Source organism: Taurulus bubalis, assembly GCF_910589615.1.
Source record: "Taurulus bubalis genome assembly, chromosome: 3".
Classification (NCBI taxonomy): Eukaryota; Metazoa; Chordata; class Actinopteri; order Perciformes; family Cottidae; genus Taurulus; species Taurulus bubalis.
Window position 1 is genome coordinate 16,946,961 of NC_136591.1, and position 25,648 is coordinate 16,972,608.

At 42.6% G+C, this 25,648-nt stretch overlaps 2 protein-coding genes across 2 annotated transcripts in view; both read left to right on the forward strand.

The window, feature by feature from the left end:
• The window catches only part of cep43 (centrosomal protein 43), a gene marked incomplete at its 5' end in the record, with an annotated part of 28,641 nt that extends 13,494 nt beyond the window's left edge, over positions 1 to 15,147 (forward strand). Inside the window, 6 exons of the mRNA XM_079216139.1 lie at positions 4,440 to 4,481; positions 4,884 to 5,065; positions 5,471 to 5,545; positions 12,432 to 12,465; positions 12,583 to 12,670; positions 14,564 to 15,147. Of these exons, the coding sequence (XP_079072265.1) occupies positions 4,440 to 4,481; positions 4,884 to 5,065; positions 5,471 to 5,545; positions 12,432 to 12,465; positions 12,583 to 12,670; positions 14,564 to 14,644 (502 nt within the window). The 3' untranslated portion in view covers positions 14,645 to 15,147. The remainder of the gene's footprint in view (positions 1 to 4,439; positions 4,482 to 4,883; positions 5,066 to 5,470; positions 5,546 to 12,431; positions 12,466 to 12,582; positions 12,671 to 14,563) is intronic.
• A 2,363-nt stretch (positions 15,148 to 17,510) lies between these two features.
• ccr6a (chemokine (C-C motif) receptor 6a) lies at positions 17,511 to 20,500 on the forward strand (the record flags this gene model as incomplete). Its single annotated transcript, XM_079215680.1, has 3 exons — positions 17,511 to 17,514; positions 17,831 to 17,919; positions 19,349 to 20,500. 3 exons carry the CDS (start codon positions 17,511 to 17,513, stop codon positions 20,498 to 20,500), a joined length of 1,245 nt encoding a protein of 414 aa, XP_079071806.1.
• Positions 20,501 to 25,648: the final 5,148 nt, after the last annotated feature.

Consider the following 25,648-nt stretch of genomic DNA (forward strand, 5'->3'; position numbering starts at 1 on the left):
ACGACACGAGGACGCTTTATACACGACACGAGGACGCTTTATACACGACACGAGGACGCTTTATACACGACACGAGGACGCTTTATACACGTCACGAGGACGCTTTATACACGACACGAGGACGCTTTATACACGACACGAGGACGCTTTATACACGAATCGAGGACGCTTTATACACGTCACGAGGACGCTTTATACACGTCACGAGGACGCTTTATACACGTCACGAGGACGCTTTATACACGACACGAGGACGCTTTATACACGACACGAGGACGCTTTATACACGACACGAGGACGCTTTATACACGACACGAGGACGCTTTATACACGACTCGAGGACGCTTTATACACGACTCGAGGACGCTTTAAACACGACACGAGGACGCTTTATACACGACACGAGGACGCTTTATACACGACACGAGGACGCTCTATATACGGCACGAGGACGCTTTATACACAACGCAAGGACGCTCTATATACGACACGAGGACTCTTTATACACGAAACAAGGACGTTTTATATACGAATCGAGGACGCTTTATACACGACACGAGGACGCTTTATACACGACACGAGGACGCTTTATACACGTCACGAGGACGCTTTATACACGTCACAAGGACGCTTTATACACGACACGAGAACGCTTTACACGTGACACGAGGACGCTCTATATACGGCACGAGGACGCTTTATACACGAAACGAGGACGTTTTATACACGACACGAGGACGCTTTATACACGACACGAGGACGCTTTATACACGACACGAGGACGCTTTATACACGTCACGAGGACGCTTTATACACGACACGAGGACGCTTTATACACGACACGAGGACGCTTTATACACGTCACAAGGACGCTTTATACACGACACGAGGACGCTTTATACACGACACAAGGACGCTTTATACACGACACGAGGACGCTTCATACACGACACGAGGACGCTTTATACACGAATCGAGGACGCTTTATACACGTCACGAGGACGCTTCATACACGTCACGAGGACGCTTCATACACGTCACGAGGACGCTTTATACACGTCACGAGGACGCTTTATACACGACACGAGGACGCTTTATACACGACACGAGGACGCTTTATACACGACACGAGGACGCTTTATACACGACACGAGGACGCTTTATACACGACACGAGGACGCTTTATACACGACACGAGGACGCTTTATACACGACACGAGGACGCTTTATACACGTCACGAGGACGCTTTATACACGACACGAGGACGCTTTATACACGACACGAGGACGCTTTATACACGACACGAGGACGCTTTATACACGAATCGAGGACGCTTTATACACGACACGAGGACGCTTTATACACGACACGAGAACGCTTTATACACGACACGAGGACGCTTTATACACGAAACGAGGACGCTTTATACACGTCACGAGGACGCTTTATACACGTCACGAGGACGCTTCATACACGTCACGAGGACGCTTTATACACGTCACGAGGACGCTTTATACACGAAAAGAGGACGTTTTATACACGACACGAGGACGCTTTATACACGACACGAGGACGCTTTATACACGACACGAGGACGCTTTATACACGACACGAGGACGCTTTATACACGACACGAGGACGCTTTATACACGACACGAGGACGCTTTATACACGTCACGAGGACGCTTTATACACGACACGAGGACGCTTTATACACGACACGAGGACGCTTTATACACGAATCGAGGACGCTTTATACACGTCACGAGGACGCTTTATACACGTCACGAGGACGCTTTATACACGTCACGAGGACGCTTTATACACGACACGAGGACGCTTTATACACGACACGAGGACGCTTTATACACGACACGAGGACGCTTTATACACGTCACAAGGACGCTTTATACACGACACGAGGACGCTTTATACACGACACAAGGACGCTTTATACACGACACGAGGACGCTTCATACACGACACGAGGACGCTTTATACACGAATCGAGGACGCTTTATACACGTCACGAGGACGCTTCATACACGTCACGAGGACGCTTCATACACGTCACGAGGACGCTTTATACACGTCACGAGGACGCTTTATACACGACACGAGGACGCTTTATACACGACACGAGGACGCTTTATACACGACACGAGGACGCTTTATACACGACACGAGGACGCTTTATACACGACACGAGGACGCTTTATACACGTCACGAGGACGCTTTATACACGACACGAGGACGCTTTATACACGTCACGAGGACGCTTTATACACGACACGAGGACGCTTTATACACGACACGAGGACGCTTTATACACGACACGAGGACGCTTTATACACGAATCGAGGACGCTTTATACACGACACGAGGACGCTTTATACACGACACGAGAACGCTTCATACACGACACGAGGACGCTTTATACACGAATCGAGGACGCTTTATACACGTCACGAGGACGCTTTATACACGTCACGAGGACGCTTCATACACGTCACGAGGACGCTTTATACACGTCACGAGGACGCTTTATACACGAAAAGAGGACGTTTTATACACGACACGAGGACGCTTTATACACGACACGAGGACGCTTTATACACGACACGAGGACGCTTTATACACGACACGAGGACGCTTTATACACGACACGAGGACGCTTTATACACGACACGAGGACGCTTTATACACGTCACGAGGACGCTTTATACACGACACGAGGACGCTTTATACACGACACGAGGACGCTTTATACACGAATCGAGGACGCTTTATACACGTCACGAGGACGCTTTATACACGTCACGAGGACGCTTTATACACGTCACGAGGACGCTTTATACACGACACGAGGACGCTTTATACACGACACGAGGACGCTTTATACACGACACGAGGACGCTTTATACACGACACGAGGACGCTTTATACACGACACGAGGACACTTTATACACGACTCGAGGACGCTTTATACACGACTCGAGGACGCTTTATACACGACACGAGGACGCTTTATACACGACACGAGGACGCTTTATACACGACACGAGGACGCTCTATATACGGCACGAGGACGCTTTATACACAACGCAAGGACGCTCTATATACGACACGAGGACTCTTTATACACGAAACAAGGACGTTTTATATACGAATCGAGGACGCTTTATACACGACACGAGGACGCTTTATACACGACACGAGGACGCTTTATACACGTCACGAGGACGCTTTATACACGTCACAAGGACGCTTTATACACGACACGAGAACGCTTTACACGTGACACGAGGACGCTCTATATACGGCACGAGGACGCTTTATACACGAAACGAGGACGTTTTATACACGACACGAGGACGCTTTATACACGACACGAGGACGCTTTATACACGACACGAGGACGCTTTATACACGACACGAGGACGCTTTATACACGACACGAGGACGCTTTATACACGACACGAGGACGCTTTATACACGTCACAAGGACGCTTTATACACGACACGAGGACGCTTTATACACGACACGAGGACGCTTTATACACGACACGAGGACGCTTCATACACGACACGAGGACGCTTTATACACGAATCGAGGACGCTTTATACACGTCACGAGGACGCTTCATACACGTCACGAGGACGCTTTATACACGTCACGAGGACGCTTTATACACGAAAAGAGGACGTTTTATACACGACACGAGGACGCTTTATACACGACACGAGGACGCTTTATACACGACACGAGGACGCTTTATACACGACACGAGGACGCTTTATACACGACACGAGGACGCTTTATACACGTCACGAGGACGCTTTATACACGACACGAGGACGCTTTATACACGTCACGAGGACGCTTTATACACGACACGAGGACGCTTTATACACGACACGAGGACGCTTTATACACGAATCGAGGACGCTTTATACACGTCACGAGGACGCTTTATACACGTCACGAGGACGCTTTATACACGACACGAGGACGCTTTATACACGACACGAGGACGCTTTATACACGACACGAGGACGCTTTATACACGACACGAGGACGCTTTATACACGACTCGAGGACGCTTTATACACGACTCGAGGACGCTTTATACACGACACGAGGACGCTTTATACACGACACGAGGACGCTCTATATACGGCACGAGGACGCTTTATACACGACACGAGGACATTTTATGTTTCACACACAACGTTTTATTAAAAGAATGCTTTGGGAAGTTGCTGGACATTTTGAGAAAAATGAGGACATTGTATGTCTCTAAAGTGGACTTGGGGTTTATAAGAAGTGGACTTGTTCTACAGAACCGATGTTTGTGGAAAGTGAGGCGAGACAGCCTTTCATTTGCCCCTCCTTTGTGTCTTTGTTCTCTGTCCCCTCTGCCTCTCTGTCTCAGTCTGTCGGTCCTGGCTGCTGAGGATCGCTCCTCTGAGCTCAGGTGAGACATGAAGCACCTGCTGACGTCATGCAGGAGGACATACTCATCTCTGATGTCCGTCCTTAAAGGACAAAGACAGTCGTCTTCATCACTGGGTCTCTGCAGACAGGAGCTGATCACGGATCAGTAACTGTGATGAGATAGAAATAAGCAAAGCACCATGGGAACTGTAGTTCTAAACGTCACAGCATGATAATTCCCCAAAAAGAAGTAAGACAAAAGATACAATACATTTGATTATTTCCAGATGGGAACAAATGAGGCGTTGATGACTTTAGTATGTAAAGCTGTTTTTAAAATAAAGTATTTATTGGAATAATGTGATAAACAGAGATAGTGGATATTCCAGGTGATTGTGTTGAAATTAAAGTAAATGTTGACTGTGTGCTGTTTGTCCCACAGGAAGGTGGAGGTGTACGGGGCCAGAGGGAGTCCGGCAGGGTCCCTGTCAGAGGCCCGAGGAGGAGGAGGAGGAGGAGCAGCAGCAGCAGCAGCAGCAGGAGGAGGAGGAGGAGGAGGAGGAGGAGGAGGAGGAGGAGGAGGAAGCAGCAGCAGTGCCTCGGAGCAGAGCCACAGCAGAAAGGGTCAGAGTATCTTCAACAGGAGCTTAGTTAAAGAGTCAACAACACGAGCGCAGCTTCATGCTAAGGAGGACGTCAACATTATGCGCCTGCTGGAGCTAATGCTATGCGAATTATATGCTAATGATATGCTTATTTTATGCTAATGCTAGGCTAGCGTCCTCCGTGTCCTCTGCTGGGCGTCGTAACTGAAGAACTTCCTGTTCGGTTGCTGACGGCGTCGTTATTCACGTTGTACTTTGTTAATGAGAAGTTGGAGAGTCTGAGCAGACTGAGGAACAGGGGACCAGCTGGGTTCTGTCCTGAGGGGGCGCTAGAGGGGTTCTCCTCTGGGGAGCAGGATATACTGACAGTGACACATCACATGAGTGAAGCTGAAGACCGTCCGTTGTTTCCTTCTTCCTGCAGGAGTGCCGGCCTCTAGAGAGAAGGGCTTCAGGGACCCAAAGGCCCCCAACGATAAAACTGGATCCCTGCATTTAGGTAGGAGACAGACCGGCGGACCTCCGGGGAGGAATGTTTGTTTACACCAGGGGTGCCCACACTTTTTTGGCTTGCGAGCTACTTTTAAAATGACCAAGTCAAAAAGATCTACCTACATGAATAATGCTTATATATATATATATATATATATATATATATATATAGTATTATTAATGTATACATATACCGAGTATACTTTATGTTTACAATTTTGGCGTACCTTGGATAACTGCATGAACCCTTATGACACAATACAATACAATTCTGTACATTCTTGTTCATTACATATTACTCTGATGACTTCACTGAATGGAACCAGCAGGGTTGCATAGTCCGGACAGTAGCTGCTGGTAGCCAGCCTCAGGCAGACCAAATGGTCATCAGTCATGGTGGAACACCTCTTTTCATCCCAAAGAGATTATTAGTGACCCAAATGGGAGATATGTTGTTGTTACTGGACAACTCTGGACTAATCCTGTGATTTTGGTAAATGTGTATGACGACAGTACATTTTTTGAGAGGCTATTTCTCGCAATACCTAAGCTTGACAATGGATTGCTTATAATAGGAGATGATTTTAACCTTGTGCTGGATGTCGCCTTGGATAGGTCATCCCAGAATCCTCAGAACCTTTCCAAATCGGCTGGAGTTGTGAAAGATTTAATGCATAAGTGTGGCCTTTCGGATATTTGGAGGTTTAATTTTCCCAACACCAGAGCTTACTCTTTTTTTCTCAAATGTGCATCATACCTATAGCCGCATAGACTATTTCTTACTCGATAATAGACTGCTGCCTAAGGTTAAGTCCTGCTCGTATAATAGTATTGTCATATCGGATCACAGTGCCATTCTATTTGATTTAGACCTCCCAAATCGCCCCCCTCCAAACAGAGTCTGGAGGCTCAACCCTCTCTTACTTTCAGATGATAATTTTGTGAAGTTCATCTCAGTACGCGGACGATTTGCTGCTGTATGTCTCCAACCCATCTCTCTCTCTCCCCTATATTCTAGATATCCTGAATCAGTTTGGGAAAATATCAGGATATAAGCTAAATTCTCTAAACTCTTAAGCAGAGGCACTCCCTTTCAGTCTTTTCCCCTTTAAGGTGGCCCGGGATAACAAATGACCAATGGGACTCTATTTTAGACTTGATATATACATCATCTACATCCGCTAAACACAACTTAATACAGCTAAAAGTGGTCCACAGGGCTCATTACACTAATACTAAATTGACCCTAATTCTGATCCGTTATGTCCTCGATGTAAGGGCCAGCCAGCCAGCCAGCAGACCTGTTACACAAGTTTGGGCTATGCCCGGAACTCTCCACCTTTTTGGATAAGTATTTTTAAAGCTTATAAGCTTTAAAAATACTTATCCAAAAGGTGGAGAGTGAGATGTTTGCAATTTTATTTATTTAACCTTTATTTAATCAGGAAGTCACATTGAGATTACAAATCTCTTTTTTTGAGGGAGACCTGGCCAAGACAGGCAGCAGCATAAAAAACACATAGTTATAGACAGAAAACACAGAACAAGACAAGTTAAAAGAAACTAAAAGCTAAGAGCTAAGAGACAGTGACGTAGAGTTAATTTAAGAAAATTTACATTTTTGGGAACCTGCCTCTATTTCTTTCATTCGAGACTTAAAAGCAGTCAGTGGTATTAGTTCCCTGAGCTTTAAAACATTCTGCAACATATTCCATGATGAGGGGGCAGAGTACACAAAAGCCCTTTTTCCATTTCCGTTCTGGCATTTGGAACAGTGAGCATAAAAAAGTCCAGAGATCGCAAAGAATGTTGTCAGACACTTCTCTGGTTGATGCAAACACACAGGTAGTTTGGGAGCAGACCAAGGATTACCTTATAAATAATGGTGTACCAATGAGAGAGCCTACGGGTGGCCAAAGCAGGCCATCCTACCCGAGAGTATAACTCACAGTGGTGAGTCAGAGCCTTACAGTTTGTAATGAACCGCAGCGAAGCATGGTAAGCTGCGTCCACCCTACGAAGACAGTTAGCAGAGGCATGCATATAAAGAAGATCACCTTAGTCCAACACAGGTAAAAAAGTAGCAGCAACTAATCGCTTTTTTACATTATTGGAAAAGTAACTTACTTACTTATTAGTTGACGCACAGCAATATATCACAGTGTCATCCGCATAGAAGTGACAGTTAGCGTCCACCACATTTTGGCCCAGATTATTTCTATAAATAGTAAATAAAAGTGGACCTAATACCGATCCTTGTGGCACACCTTTACAGACGGTAGCAATATCAGAGGATAGACCCTCATATCTGATGCACTGAGACCTATTCTCAAGGTAGCTTGTGAACCAAGCGACCACTTGTTCGGAGAGTCCTGAGTTGAGGAGCCTCAGCCTTAAAACATCATGGTCAACTGTGTCAAATGCTTTGGAGAGATCAATAAACACGCACAATGTTGCGTCTTCTCAAGAGCAACACAAATGTCATTGACCACTTTCAATGCAGCTGTAATAGTGCTATGTTTTTTCCTAAAGCCTGACTGGTAGGGTGATAAAATGGGATTGCTGTACAAGAACTCCTTAAGTTGCTTGCTCACAAGAGTTTCAAGAATTTTAGCAAGTACAGATAAGTTAGATATTGGCCTATAGTTATTTAAAATAGCTGGGTCACCACCTTTAAACAGTGGAAGAACAAAGGCCGATTTCCATTTCATTGGTATTTCGTTGTTTTTCATTGTCAGATTAAAAATATATGCAAGTGGCTCTGCAACAAAATCAGCAGCCAATTTCAAAAAGTAAGGGTCTATACCAGGGGTCAGCAACCTTTCGTATCCAAAGAGCCATTTTGACCTTTTTCCACCAAAAAAAATTTGTCTGGAGCCGCAAAAATTATTTGATATCACAGCTTCTGAAGTTTTATATATAGTCATATTATATATACAAAAAACTGTAGTTTGTTGTATTTATGAAAATATAGAACAAGAATAAAGACTTTTTTTTACATTGTATTGCTATTTTACCTGTTTATAACTATCAAACAAAACATAGTCATGTGTCAGCTACATTAAGATTAATTAAAAACACAAGTATGCAGATATTCAGGTCTATCTATATTTGTGGCTCATGTGGTAGAGTGTTTGTCCTGTAACTGCAAGGTAGCAAAAAAAAAAAAAAAAAAAGTTGTCTTTTTTTTTTTTTTTTTGTCAAAGCCTCAGGGAGCCGCAACAGACGGGCTAAAGAGCCGCATGCGGCTCCAGAGCCGCAGGTTGCCGACCCCTGGTCTATACAATCAGGCCCTGAAGGTTTCCTATGATCTAGGCTTTTTATGGCTTTATGAACTTCCTGCACAGGAAATGGTGTAAAATTAAAAGGCTGACCAGTATAAACTGGAACACCAGTACAAGGTTTCACAGACCTTGGACAACAAGAGTCAAACAGAGAGCCAGAAGAAATGAAGTGTGTGTTAAAACAATTCAGTACCTCCATTTTGTCATGAACAGCGACAGAGTCCTTCATAACAAAAACAGGTAAAACGTGTGAGTTCTTGCTCACAGAGAGGGATTTTATAGTTTTCCAAAATCTTCTCGGATCATTTCGATTTTCAGTCGTAATAGACAAATAATATTCAGATTTTGCTTTCTTGATAAAAGAGGAACGTGTTTCTTAGTTTCCTAAACACAAGCCAGTCAGTGGCAGAACCTGTTGTTCTTGCTTTAGCCCAAGCTAGGTTTCGATCATGAATACTGTCTGCTAGATCAGAGGAAAACCAGGGATTTTCACATCCCTGTACTCTGTACTTCCTAAAAGGGACGTGTATATTTATGATTTGTGTAAAACCATCATTAAAAAAAGACCAAGCAGTTTCCACATCAGGGATTAGCTCTATCCTCCTCCAATTAAAATTAAACAAATCATGATAAAACCCTTGTTCATTAAAATGTTTAAGATTCCTCTTATAAATGATACGTGGTTTTAATTTAGGGACCTTAGTGTTCCTGCTAACAGCAACAACACAATGATCACGTAGGTCATTACAGAAAACACCAACAGCTGAGAATTTATGAGGAACATTAGTTAAAATCAAGTCAATTAATGTGGACTTCTCAAGGCACTTAAGATTTGGACAAGTTGGTGAATTTATTATCTGGGTAAGATTGACAGAATCACAAAAAGATTTAAAATCATTAGACACAGGCATAAGCCAGTCCCAGTTAAGATCTCCAGCTAAAACAATTTCACCATAATTTAGTCGGGATATAAGGTGTATCAGTGACTGTAATGCCTCGTTTGAAGCGGATGGAGGCCTATCAATAATTGATTTTGTAAGCCATGTTTCGGATATCACAATGATGTCAGCATCAATTCAATTTGACCCAGACTCAATTTGCGCACTCTTTGGCTTAACACCAGAGGAACTCCGTACCCGTTTACCAAATGAAGCCAATGTGGTCGTAGCCTTCACAACACTCCTTGCTCGACGTTTGATCCTTCTGAGATGGAAGCAACATGCCCCTCCATCGTTCTCCCACTGGGTCATAGATGTCATGTATTTCTTGACAAATGTAAATATACTCTCAGAGCTTCCTCTTAAACCTTTGGTAAAGTATGGAGACCTTTTCTAGACTACTACGACTCCTTACAAGAACCTCTCGACAAAGACTAATGTGGATCCCCTATCCGTCCCATAGCAACAGTGAGCAGCCCTCCCTTCCCCCCTGTCCGTTTTTTATATTTCATTTTTTTTCTTGTTTTCTTTAGCTATTAACCATTTTATTTCTTACATATAACTTCTCACTTTATTATTTGATGATCGATTAATGCAATTATTTTGATATTATGTCTACAGCTCCTACAGCCCAAATGTATACATTCCATAGCCTGTAACCTTACAGTTAGGGTCAGGGGCGGACTGGGGGGAAAAAGTGGCCCGGGAGTTCCTGTCAGACCGGCCCACTCAATACGGCGCGCTGCCCACTCAATGAATCGCACGTATCCACCAGTCAGTGGCTTACTTTGAAATATACCCATACACTTAACATTATTTTGACGATTATAAAGAGATCACATCATATTTTTTTTTAAAATAACATTTGGCTCCACCAATTTGCCTGGATGGACACATGAAATAAAATGATACCGGCTATTGTATTGAAGGTACATAACACAACAATAAGTTAAGTAACAGAACCTAAACTGACTCTGCCGGCCCAGATGCATTATAGTCACATGGTAATAAAAACAATATCAGTATACTCCTTTAAAAGATTTACGTTTTGGTGCCATGCTGTCGAATCATGCTGTGACGCAACGTCCCCTTAATACCGGGCCGCACAGAAAGGATAAAAAAAATATATAATAATCGAAAAATATATTTTCTTTTGAAGAATGACTGGATACTTCCGTCTGTGCCTCCTAGTCTTGACACATGTCAAGAGGTTACGTGATAACGTTACCTTGGAAATGAAACTTAAATGTCCATTTCTGGATCTGTTCTGGATTAAATTAAAGCAGAATATCCTGAAATCGCCAAAAAGCTCTGAAAACCTGCAAGCAACATCCAAACCATGAGTATGAATACAGATCGCGAGCAGTAATGTTACATGCTGGGTGTGGAAACCATGAGTGTGAGTATTGATCGCGAGGAGTACTATACATTTCGGTTAGTCATCATGGGTTCATGTGTTATAGTAAATTGAACGTGTTCTGTGAAGCATGGAGCGTAGTCGGCCGGAGGTAGGTAGGGCCTTTTGATGATGGAGGTCTACCGGGGATTTCCCCGGTGTCCCCCATGGCCAGTCTGCCCCTGGATAGGGTCGGGAATGAGGTTTTCAATTTCAATCTGTAATTGTCCTGAGACATGTGTGAAGCCTCTTCCCTGATGGGATTAAAAACTGTGAAAATCAATAAAACATATTTACAAAACAAAAAAAAGTAAAGAAAAAGTACAAATAAAGTTTTAAAAGTAACTCAAAATAGCAGGCCTCTGAAAAGTGCAAAACAACTAAAGAGTAACTGGGCTTGTATTCTGCATGTTTAACAACATGGAGAAACTCCTGCATCTCCGGACAGTGCTCTACTAAGCCATCTCACATCAGTGTGGAGCAAGAAGTCAGAGTGGCCGCAGTCCTTCCCCAGATGCGAACGCAACATCCGTCTTTGAAGAGCTCTCACTCAAATAGACGATCTTTGTTGCCACATCCGTGATCTCTTTCATGTTGAACGTTGTAGCGCATAATGCTTGTTGGTGTATTATGCAGTGATAATTAAGGAAGTCGGGGAAAACATCGTCCTCCCTGCACTTGGCAATACATCCATTCATGCGGCCGACCACCGTCCATGGTGATTAACATTCATTTTCACACTGAGAGCTGGGTTTTGTCGATAACTTTATTTTTTTTAATGGCATGCGATCTACCCACACTACCTCCGGTCGATTGCGATCGACGTATTGGGCACCCCTGGTTTACACCATAAAACAGGAAAAGGTTCATGCTGGAGCTATAATGGTTCTCTGCATTTTACATCCACTGCTTTTATTGTGAAAGGTCAGAAGGAAGGAGTGGGTCTGATCCATCATAAGAGAAGGAGTGCACTTTAAAGTTACAACAAATTCCTGTTTCATGGCGAATGGCACAAAATGGCCGCTGCCTGGCGGTCGTTGCATTAAAGAATGTGAATATGTACGTCTCCTGATCCTCGATCAGAAGAAATATGATTTCATTTTTAAGTTATGTGTAAAAGTATTTATCAAAAATCATTTAACATATAAATAAAGTTTGATTAATAGCCATTTTGAAGCGGTAAACAGGTGAGACTTCTCCCTGTTAGTTTTCATCATCATATGTTTTCATAATTTTGTCCTTTTACAAATAAACTTTTCAAACTTTGTTTCTTAGACGACGATGTTGAATACGACGATGACTTTAACAGGTGAGAATGGCTACGCGTTTAATTCTTCTGTGTTTTTACCCTCAGAGGTTTGTGAACTAAACTCTGACTGTGATATAATAATAATAATAATGTTTAGTGTCAATATGTTTGCTGCAGCCATCGGTCGGACCTCTCGAGGAGCGAGTTTAGCATCGGGGAGGAGATCGAGGAAGTTTCCATCGAGGGGCCCGACACCAGCGATAAGGTGACCCCACTTCTCTTACTGTCAGTACTGTCTCTTTAAATGTGCAGGTTGAGAACTGTGTCTTTAACCCTTCAGACTCTGAGGTAATTTTCTCGATTTTACATAATTTCTTAAATTTACCTTTTAAGGCACTTGCATATACGATATGTCCATGTTTTACATCAACAATTGCATAACAATCTCAGCTCTCTATATAAAGATGCACCATTGTCATAAGGCAAAACTGTAAAGAGAAAATATGACTCTAAAACTGAAAAATTTAATCTTGATTTTTGGAAATTCTCTTTGTGAAAAGATAACTTTACTCAGGTGCTAGAACGGTTTCGGTGCTTGAAATTGGTTTACCAAAGGTCCTAGGTTCACAAAAGCAGTGAAATATATGATTAAAATGGTAGATCCATGTAAATAAAACCCAAAAAAACCCAATTTTGTATTATCGTTTTTTGAGTGGTCTGTCACACCTTTCACCAAAATGACAAAAATGGGACTGAGAAATGACTTCATACTGAAGATAAAGCTTCATGGGGTGTGTGCAAATGAAAAATGACCATTACAACATGTTTTGTTTTCAAATAAAATATGTATTATAAATTTAAAAAAAATATTTACACAATATACATGTTCAGAAATAGAAAGCAGACCCTGGTGGGGATGGCTGTGGTCAATCCTCTCTGTAAAATAAATTACTAGTCAATACTAAGTTCACACAGTTTGAATAGTTCAACTGGTGTACATGTGCAGCTGAGCTGTGTACCTGGTGAGCAGTGTCCGGGTCGTTGTCAGTCTTCCACGACAGCGTAGGTGCTGGTGGCTGGAGCGAAGCTGCATGTTGTCCACTGCTGCAGATGTGAATCCTCTCTGTAAAATAAATGACTACTGGTCACTACTAAGTTCACTGAAAGAAAGTTACGATTGCACACCAAAACCCGTAACAGAGATCCAGCAGGGACTGCTCAGGGCATGAGCTAAATGTACCAACTGCTAATGTAAACAACCTACGTGCGTACCTGCATTATGCCAGACTCGAGCAGCAAGGGAGCGGGACCAGCTAAGTGTGCTCACTCTGCTAGCGTAAATATGCTATTGCAACACAAAGTTTAGTTGCTAAATTCACTTACCCATCTTCAAATGGATCCCTTCTGTCTGCATATTCCTCTTCGTAGCCACAGTCGAAGCCTTCAAGGTCTGGCACTCCTGTCGTCCTCGTCGCCAAAATCGCCGCCACAGCTTTCTCTGTAGTAAAGTGCGTCGCCATAATATCTCTCTTCTTTATGAGTGAAAACGCCAGTGCCAGATACGCCAAAGCCCCTATCTCTTGTCTGAATCATGGTAAGATGCAGAACAGGCACAAGCTTCATGGAGAACAAACAGCTGTGATAGATCCAGCAGTTTGTCATTGAATAAGCACGAAAATGCATTTATACTTAATTTACTATGCCAGCAATACTGGTAGTACTTATGAATAGTACTTCCATAAGTTTGCAAGACTATAAGCCTTTTTAATAGGTATATAGTATATACATCAAGAATACTCTGTGTCCTTTTCAGTCTCAAAATGGCAAAACGCCTAGACATAACATTAGAAAGACGATGTGTAAAATATAGATTTTCTGTGGTATTGTTATCTGCTTTATACTTGGACTAGATAAGGCTTTATTCTATGGTCACATTGTGTTTTCCAGTTCATAAGTCCCATTTATAGTCATCTGCAGGCATATAGTTGCAAAGAAATGTTCAGGCGGAGGGGGGAGCTTCAGAGTGTTACCTTTCAAAAGAGACCAAGACCATGCATTTACTCCAAAGTGCAGGTTGAGTACTGTGTCTTTAAATGTGCATGTTACTGTCTCTTTAAATGTTCAGGTAACTGTCTCTTTTAAATGTCTTGCTCTGCAGTTGGATGACAGCACTCAGGACCTCAGTGTCTCGCAGCTCAGTCGGAGCCACGGGGCCGACTACATGGAGGAGGTGGCCTGAGCCTCCCAGCATGCACCTCTTTGTTTACGTCTGTCCACTTCACGAGATAATAAATACATTTGTATTCACACACTTTGTTCCATGCAGAATAATTTTAGTTCTATCTTGAACGTAAACATGAAGCGTTCCTCTTCCTGAGGAAGTGGCTGTCGTACTTCCTGCAGCCGGCAGCTGATCTCGGATCAGTCTCAACGTGAACTTCCTGTTTGTTTCTGGACTTCTGTTTGTTCTAAAAGTAAAGAATGATTGGCATGTTTTATCACAAACATGTGTATGGAAGCTTAGAGAGGATATTAAAATGAGAATGTAATCCCACAAAAGATTTATAAGTTATTTGAATATAAATTAAATGAAAATGCAAAAGCTGTTTAATAAACGTTTAGAGTTTGCTGCCGTTAAATTATTATTTTATATACGTTAGATTAATGAGAAAAGTTCAAATGCAATGAGACCTGATTTTTTTTATTTATTTATCCAAACAATATTTAGATTTAAGAGATTTGTATTTCATTTAGGGACTTATATTTAAAATGTATTTATTTAATTATTATTTAATTTGTTTTGTGGGAAGTGACGATGTTTTTGTGGAATTACATTTAAATAAAGAGTTTCATTAGTTGCTTTAAATAGAATCTAAAAACTCATTTTTATTCCTCTTTTTTTATTTTAGACAAATCTTTTCTGTGTAAACCACACTGTAACAAGGCTCTGTATTTTTCGCAGTAATATTACTGTATACTGGCCTTATTCTTACTGTAGAACTCCTATACAGTATCTGCAATGCATCATGGTCAAAATTCATTCCCGGGTGAATCTTACTGTGAATGAATGCTGCTGTGAATCACAATACCGTAATTTTGAACGGTTTCTCTTTTTTCAGCAACACACCATAATCCGTTTTAGCATTATTTTCAACACAGTTAGGTTTAGCTATCACGCAGACAGAGGGGAAAACAACATTGTATACCCTCGGTTGCGTTACACAAAGATGACATTAGACTATAACGTCGTGTGCCGATGGACACTTGTTTCTCTCGGCATAATTGTGGAGCAAGAGCTACAACTTTCCTGACCAGAGTCCACTTCAACTTCAGCAACAGCGAAGTAACGAAGCTCATTATTATTCCTTCATGTTTCCTTTTTGCGAGGCATTTTGCAAATGTACATTAATTACAGACAACACAGTGTTCTCAAGTAAAGTTACCGTGTAACGCTAAAAGGGAAGTAGGGACACTTTCCTGCACTAGTAAGCTAATGTTAGTGGTACTAATATTACAGATATATAGTATTTGCACTTTAAGTTGTGATATAAATAATTTGCCTTCATATAGTTGATAAATGCCATGCGTTTAGTGTAACTTGTACATTAATTGGAATACTGTATGTGTGTTGCTGCTTGTTAGCTAAGGCTAGCTCAATTTGGAGAAGTTTTGACTCTTTTCCCGTGCGGCACCACGTGACGGGTAACGTTACCGAGCACCACTGAAGGTGAACCAGAACGCCACAACAGGTCAGACAGCACAACAGGTAATAATTTTACACAGCACAGCATGGCGTGTGTTTTCTGAGCTAATACACTACATGGCAGGGCAGACTGCAACAGCTGGTATAACGTTGGATACGTTGTTGCTAGCTTAACCGTCAGGTAGTATTCGGGTCTACTCTGACCGATTTACAACTTGAATCAATCATAAATATTGTATTTTACATCGGATTGCCTCAAGACCTTATGCTATCCTCCACACTAGGCTTTTAAACATATAAAATCGCTGATCACATTCCGCAACACCCCTTGCGCGCGCACATACACACACACACACACACACACACACACACACACACACACACACACACACACACTTGTTCACAGTCCCATATATAAAGTTGTACACATTTCAAACTTCAAACCAAAAAAGCAGGTGTTTGTTGTGGGAACCATCTCTATTCTGCTTCACCTGATAATCCCCTGAACCACACCTTCCAGACTAAACAATGCTTATCTTCTCACTTTCCCCCTAAATACACTTTTATTTGACTGGGAACATCACAGTAAGGGCTACTGTCATGTCTCTCTTAATAAATACAGCACTATTGTCTGTTTATTTTGTGTTCCACCCAGGCTGATGTTGAGGCCCAGGTGTCCCTGCAGAGCCTCAAGGCTCATCATGTTGGTAAGATCCCAGTACCAGACAAAACACAACATAGGCTGACATCGTCAGTAGTAGAAACATATTGTGGTATTTCTAATGGGAATTGGTTACCGATTCCCATTAGAAATAGCACACTATGTCTCTCTGTCCTTCCAATGCAGGGAAGAGGACTCCAGTTCAGGAAGAGGACCACCCGGGGAGAGGATTCCAGATCAATACAGTAACAATAAAGTCAGTCATGGACATTTTATTGTTTGAAATTGCACTTTTTCCAGTTCAAATTGTTTTTATACATTTCCCCCTTGACCTGAATATTTCATTGCTTCCAGTGCTTGAATTTGACTGTTTACTGTCAAATTATTTTAATTAAAACATGTTTAAATTGTCGTAGTAACTTGAAGAAAGAGGAACATTTAAAATGTTGTATGTTCAAGAATACCATGTGTTTTTTTTTTTACAAACTAAAAACAAAATGTTAATGTTATTTGTATTCAAAATGTTGAAATATTAAAATATATGACTTGCTGAAAAACAACTGCGTCTTCATTTTTACAGTATGCATTTATTTTCCTGTTATTCATTTACAGTATTAAAATGAATACAGTGATGCATGTAAACTGTACACGGTTACTGTGATGACAGGAGTACAGTATTTAACTACTGTAATAACAATGACGGTACTGGGATTATTACTGTAGAAAAAGCTACAGTATTCCATGGGTACTGTGATTCATTTTACAGTAAGCATACTGTAAAATATACTACAGCTACTTACTTGCTAATTGCTGCCAGCTAGTTACTGTAAATTCTACAGTAATCTTGTTACAGAATAGGAAATGTGATATTTCATCCAGTAGACGTTTAACACTTTAGCCTTTAACGTTACTGAATCAGCGTTTTATCACTTCCTGTTACTTGTGTGTGTGTGTGTGTGTGTGTGTGTGTGTGTGTGTGTGTGTGTGTGTGTGTGTGTGTGTGTGTGTGTGTGTGTGTGACTTGAATGAGACTTTTCAGAAACATATTTCCCTTTTATCAGCATTGTCGTGCAGCTACCTCCTCCCTATCATCATCATCATCATCACCACCATCATCACCTGTCCGGGCGACGAGGGAAACTTCAGCGCTGTGAGTTCTGCTTTTTTATTTCTACTTTTCTGTCTCTTTCTCTAATTTTCACTCTCTTTGTTTAGGTGTTATTGTCTTTTGATCTTTTAGTTTCTCTCGAGGCGTTCGGTCGAGTTATATATGGAAAATCATGTGAAACATTTTAGTTATTTATGGAAAATCACGTGAACCATTAACAGTTTGCGTTGTTTCATCTTGAAAATCAACAGGATGTTTTTTGTGGTTTCTTTACTGTTTTTATTTGTATATTTATAAGACCTTTTTGATCTTTTTTCTTTTTACTGTCTCTTGTTTCCACTTTACTCTGCTACTAATAAAGGATTAACTTATGTTATATTATCTTAACTTATGTTATACTAACTTATGTTATATTATATTATCTTATCTTTAAACACATTCCGGCTTTCAAAGATCAGAATCAAATTAGCTTAAAATTAAACTAATTTAATAAAAAAGATGAGACAGGTTTTTATTCAATAATGTGATCAATATTTCATAAAAGAAAAGCAAAAAGGGGGAAAAAAAAGTCCAGGAAGTCGGAACAGAAATAAGTATATAAATACACGTATACTGTAATGGAAATTAATTAACCAGACAAGCCTTGCTGCCTGTCTGGAAGGTGTTGTTTGGCTGCGACCCTGAGAGTCAAGAGTGAGAGAGTTAGAAAAGGAGAAAACAAATGAAAAGAACACAAAACAATACCGAGAATCACTGGTTATTGCTTCACACGGATGGCGCTGATTAGACTGGATCAAGATAAATCCAGAATTCTAGCTTCTTTCTAGCTCCCTGCTGACAAGATGAAACCAAGGTACGTCTGATCTGGGTCACTCGCTGCCTCAGATCCTCTGACCTGTTTTTCTGCAGACTTCCTCTCATGTTCAGACACCTAAGAACAAACATCGAGCCGCTCGGTGCTCTTCAACCACAACTGAAGCACTGAACCAGCAGCCAGTCAGAGCCGGAGACACCATGTCTCCTCAGATGGGTTCAGACGGGGACAGACAGTCCTTCACACGGTCTAAAGTGTCTTAGCTATTAGCTCATGCTACTAGCTAGCATGCTGACTATGATTAGCTGTAAAATGTCCTGTATGGTGACAAAATAAAGTATAAACTCCAATAAACAGTTTTGAATTAGATTTTTCATGCAAGACTGAGATATGTGTATGCTAACAATGTGTATGCTAGCAATTAGCATTAGCGAGTCACAGGCTAATCCATATTCGTATATGACTTAAAATTTCAGCCGTGGTTCAACCCGGACAGGTCGTCTCTTGTTTATTTACGACATGATATGTAGCATCCACAAGCTTTGTCCTACAATATCAAGATTAGGACCTGAATCCATCAACAACATCCTGATCTGAATTTCTGAATCTTTTGCTAGTATCTTGATGTTTGATGTTCTCTCTCGGTTCTGTTCTCAGGAGAAAAGGAGGAACTACTCGGAGGACAATATGCCCAACCAATCAGATTACGACTACGGCGACTACAACGACACGGACCTGATTGGACCTTGTCCCCACCAGAACAACCACAGCGTGGAGCTGGTGGTCGGCCCGTATGTCCACTCCATCATCTGCATCCTGGGCCTCGTGGGCAACGGCCTGGTGATCGCGACCTACGCCTTCTACAAGCGGACCAAGTCCATGACGGACGTCTACCTGCTGAACGTGGCCGTGGCGGACCTGCTGTTCGTGGCGTCGCTGCCCCTCATCGTCTACAACGAGCTGTGGTCGTGGCCAATGGGGCCGGTGGCCTGCAAGCTGCTGCGCGGCTCCTACAGCGTGAACCTGTACAGCGGCACGCTGCTGCTCGCCTGCATCAGCACCGACCGCTACGTCGCCATCGTCCAGGCCCGCCGCAGCTTCCGGCTGCGCTCGCTGCCGTACAGCCGCCTCATCTGCGCCACCGTCTGGTCCGCGGCGCTGCTGCTGTCCGTCCCCACCTTCTACTTCTACAACTGGTACGAACCGTCCCACACCAAGGACGCCTTCATGGACGAAGACGAGGTGAACCGGACCACCGGGCCTCCGCGCTACGTCTGCGAGTTCCAGTTTGCGGACAACGCCACGGCCTGGAGGACCAAGGTGGCGCTCCCCAGCACCCAGCTGGCCATCGGCTTCTTCCTGCCGCTGCTTGTCATGGTGCTCTGCTACAGCGCCATCGTCGCCACCCTGCTGAGAGCCAGGACCTTCCAGCGGCACAAGGCGGTGCGGGTGGTGCTGGCCGTGGTGGCGGTGTTCGTGGTGTGCCACCTGCCCTACAATGCCACGCTGCTCTATGACACCGCCGCCATGTTCCACCTGCGGTCCTGCGAGGAGTCGGACGTCCTGAAGGCGGCCAAGACAGTGGCGCAGACCGTGGCCTACCTGCACTGCTGCCTGAACCCGGTGCTGTACGCCTTCGTGGGGGTGAAGTTCAGGAACCACTTCAGGAGGATCGTCCTGGACCTGTGGTGTCTGGGGAAGCGCTACATCGCCCCGCGGCGCTTCTCCAGAGTCACCTCCGAGATCTACGTGTCTGGCCGCCGCTCGGTGGACGGATCCAGCGAAAACGGCTCGTCTTTCACTATGTGAGACTCGAAGACCAAGAAGACCCGAAGACCCACTGGTCTCTGGAGCGCCGGACTCCATCTGCGGTTCTCCATCAGATTCATCACACGTTCAGAGACAGAAATATATATATTTTTTCTTTCATCTTTTTTATTGTGAAGTGCTGCAGTTTGTTGTCTTGAGGAAACTGTTGGAACGACGTCAGACGTCCAGCAGCTTGAGAAGGTTTTCAGGATTATACCGACTGAGAGCTTCTCACTGACGTCTTTTACATTTGCCAGTTTTAACTCTTTGTAACCTTCAGGGGAAATTATAATTTGTAACTTTCCTTCCTTTGCTCTTTATTCCGTTAAACCAGGTGTTCTCAAACTTTTTCTGTCACGCCCCACTTTGGAGGAAGAAAAATGTTCGGGCCCCACCACCCCAACAAAATTGTAACAAAATGGTCCAACTTTTTGTGACTTCTCCATCCGTGCTTTTTCAAATAATAGAATAAATAAAATTGAAATCCCTTTCAAGTAAACCAGATTGTTCCATCAGACAAAAACTAATAACATGTGCAGTCACTTTGTTAGAACAATGCAAAAAAGTTCTATCTGTGCAAAAAATAATTAATATTTGGCAAGAAAATACCTTTTGTGGCTGCAAATAACCTGTTTTGCACTGAATATATTTTCAAGACAATAACAATAACGTTCAACCTGTGGAAAACAAAATGAGTGCAGATGTGTGAGCCATCAGGTTGCAGTAGTGCAGTGAACTGCTTTCCTCTACAAATATTGTTTAAACGGGGTTGTAGATTTGATACGGCCGCTCTCAATTCATGCTCAATGTTGAGCTTAGATCAATATTCTGTTTTGAGAGACGCAACAGCAGAAAAGCCGACCTCACAGAGATCTCACCGAGGCTTTTAGCAAAACGCCAAGAATCGGCGAGTCGCGCAAGTGTAACCTGTTAATGGCGTAACGCAAACATTTCCATGAAAGTACAGGCATTTCGCCATGTATTTATGAATGACGTTTTCTGTCTGTGTACTTTGTATTTTTGTACTATGTAAAGTTATCATGTTCATGGGGAGAGTGCTCGTCCTGAAACCACATGGTAGCCGGTTCGATCCCTGGTCTCCCCATAGTTTGCATGTTGAAGTGTCCTTGAGTAAGACACTGAAGCCCCAGTGCTTCACAGCAGCACACTGCTCCTTAATTACTAAGGATGAGTAAAATGCAGAGAATAATTTCCTCACTTGTGAGATTAATAATTTCCTCACTTTGTGAGATTAATAAAGGATCCTAAAAAAAAAAAAAATCTTTTTAAGAATCTGCATCTCAACCCCCGCACCCCATCCGTATTACCTCTGCGCCCCACAGTTTGAGAACCACTGTGTTAAACTCTGTTTCCTGTGATATTTGAGTTCTTATAACAGCGAAAGTGATGAATTATGTGTGTGTTGAACATTTCAGAATAAAATGATGACTTCATCCAAAAAGATTGTTGACTTAAAGAAGAGGTCACACTCTCCTGGTTGTTTTCTTCTTGAAACAGTTCACAGTTTATTTGAAGGATCTTCAGACATCTGAAGGATTTCATGATTGGCACATTTATTTCTTCAGATGTAAATATGAATTGTTTATAAAGACATGAAGCTATGAGTCACCTGCAGGGGCCACAAAGCTGGAGACCCACGGTCATTTAGTCCCTGAAGGCCCCGTGCTTGTGACAGTGAGGGGTCAGATCCTGTTTATTCATGATTGTTCTGTTCATAATGACTCGTCATGGAGCTAAAAGCAGAGCGAAGTTATTCTGCCCCCTAGTGGCCAAAGACACCATTAAAAAAAAGAAACATTTTGTAATTAAACACTTCCAGTCATACCCTGACCTCCTATGCAAAACACTTTGGGAAAGCCTACTAGACACACATTCAACTCAGAAGGGGCAGTGGTGGGCCGTCAGGCCTGCCAAGCCTTCTCTGCTGGCCTAAACAGAATCACAAAGTTATAGCTATTTTATAATTTAATTTTTAAATTCTTTAATTTTTTTTTAGAATAAAAAAGTATATCTATATATATTGTTTTTCACAAATACACTACATGTATTATAATATGTTTTCCCTATTCCCTCTGCTTAACGCTCTTGCCCAGAGAAAATCCACGGCCCGCCATTGTTTAAATTATAATGCGATCAATGGTATAGAATCAACGTTATGATCAACTGGAACAATTCTGTGAATGTTTAACTGCTTTATTAAAAATGAGTCGACTGGAAATATGAACAAAAAACGCTGCCCTGAACGCATCACACGTAATACACACGTTTATACAAAAACATTCTCACTTAAAAAAAACATTCTCACTGATTTTCTTTTTGTTCCCGTTGGAAGCCGAATGTTAGCTCAACGTAAACTACACCAAGGAGTACCATTACACACTATTTATCATTCGATAATTAAGATGTACTAAAATGTGTTTATTTTTATTTTTTTTATTCATTTTTCTTCTATTGAATGGTATATTTGACACTGAACTAGTTCATCTTTATCTCAGTGATAGTGTCCAAATGAGCATAAAATATCACTGGTAGTAAAAACTACACAGACAACAAAATAGATGTAAATGTTGATCAAAATCTTATTCCCTTCTGCTCAAAATAAAACAAGTAAACAACTCAAAAGTTGAAACTGTCCGGTCCATTCTCCATCCATTGGATTTTGGAGTGACGCGGAAAGCTAGTTTATCCGTCTTTCCTTTACAAGCAGGAAAAGTATTTCTCTCATTATTTGAGAAAAGTTCATTCACTATGACCCTGAAATTCTGTCTCTTCTGTTATCGTATACTGAATGAATGCAAGCAAAACTACAGAGCAAAATGATACTCTTTCTGATTGAACCAATCTATGAACTGTTTGAAACAATGGATATCCGCGGCCCCAAATGGGCCCCCCAAAAAAATTAACTGCGCACACATGCCAGTTCCTTATGGGCTAAGCCCCCCCTTTCCTTGAATCCTAGAAATGCCCCTGATCCTAATGGTGTTTATCGTCAGTGAAACATAAAGACTGAAGATTTGAAGGAGCACAAGGACACTGTCTTTATTCACGTGTTGGACACGAGGACACAAGGACTCACATTCTCTGTTCACACTCTTCTCTTTACAAATTATTAGAAAACTGTACAGTAACAAAAGAAATCAAAAAATCATCTTTATTTTCTCTTCTGGAACAAACAAGAAAACTGAAAGAAGAAGAAACTTTCCATGCAGCGAATTAAAAAAGAACCTGAGAATGTTTGAAATATGGACAGACAAAGAGAGCCGTAAAGAAACGTAGAGAGACAAAGAGATGTAGAGAGACAAAGAGAGCAGCTCTCAGAAGGTACATCTGGTTAAACAAGAAGCGGAACCCTTTGTCTTTCAGTCTTTTTGTCTTTCTGTCTCTTTTTCTTTCTTTGAGTCTTTCTGTCTTTTTTGTTTTTTAGTCTTTTTGTCTTTTCGTCGTGAACTCATATCTAAATATTGTAAAAAACAGAATTATGAATCTTCTCCTTTTCTTTCTAAAACTTCTTTTTTATCATATAAACAAACTGTCATCTATCTATCTGTCACTATCATCTTTTTGCATAACGGATATATTATGAGTTTGTTTTTACGATCAGCACCATAAACATGGTAAAATATAATAAATACATCAATACTTAGTGTATTAAATTAGATAATAAATATAAAAGCACTTCCAGAACGCTCATCCTTCTGTACCTCCGCTGAGATTGGATGTCACCAGAGACATCAAAGGTCCATGAATCCATCAGGAACACCAGTCGTCTACTAGTCGTCCACCAGTCGTCCTCCAGTCGAGAGAGAGAGAGACTGGTGGCCTCTAGAGACACGTGTCCATAATGCCGTGTTCACACCGGACGCGACGCGAATTTGCGGCGCGACCAGTTTACATGTAAAGTCAATCCACAGACGCGCTGCGGCGCGAATTTGCGAATTTGCGAATGTGCGGCGAGATAGACGCGTTGGAGGCGGCGCGAACAGAACGTTTGACCTGGGGCGAACAAAGCGAAGGACGCGGCGCGAATTCGCGTGAGTTGAATTATCCCAACTCTGGCGGAGAAATCGCGTGACGCAAAGTTGCGGCAGCCAATCAGCGTTGAGAATCAGCGTTGAGAAGCTCTGCCCGTCACCACCACCTCTCCCCGTTTCTGAATAAATCTGCTGCTGCTCCGCCTGAACCAGCGCTGGTAGCGGCTTCATTGAGACGCTGTTGTGGGACTACGGATACAATTATGAACCCAGACACCATGGAGTTTGATGTTCCGACATATGTGGAGTTTACACAAAAAGTATAAAGCAGAACTGGTGGTTATTTCCATGGTGGATGGCATAATCGGTATCTTTTTACGGAGATACGCGAGACGCTGTTCCTGGAGGAGTCGGTGAAATTCACCGAGCTGTGTGCGGCTACGGAGGATGTTATGAACCCAAATACGAGGGCGTTTCATGTTCCGACATGTTTGGGACTTCCACAACAAATATAAAGCAGAACTAGTGGTTATTTATTCCATGGTCGATAGCGGAAATGAAAGCTTCGTCACTTGTCTCTCACAGAGGCAAGCAACAGAGCTAAGCCACGCCCCTTTGGTCGCGCCGCAAATTCGCGTTTGGTGTGAACACCCTCTTTCTACTCGCGCGAGTAAACTTCGGCGGTGGACGCGGCGCCGCAAATTCGCGTCGCGTCCGGTGTGAACACGGCATAAGTCCGACTGATCCGCGATCAGCTTCTGTCTTAGTGAACCAGCCTGGAAACTATCACTAATGCTGTGTTCACACCAAACGCGATACAAATTTGTCGCGCGACCAGATTACATGCAAAGTCAATGCACAGATGCGACAGGTTGCGAAGGTGCGACATTTCCAGCGGGCGACGCGACTGACGCGTTTGAGGCGGTGCGAACAGAGCGAAGGACGCGACGCGGCGCGAGTTGAAATTTCCCAACTCCGGTGATAAAATCGCGTGAGACATAGTTGCGTCAGCCAATCAGCATTGAGAATCAGCGTTGAGAAGCTCCGCACGTCACCACCGCCGTCTTGGTTCCACAACATAAGAAAACGTGTTGAACCAGCCGATCGTTGTAAAGAGTCCACACATGGAGGACAGCTGGACCGGCGGAGATCGCCG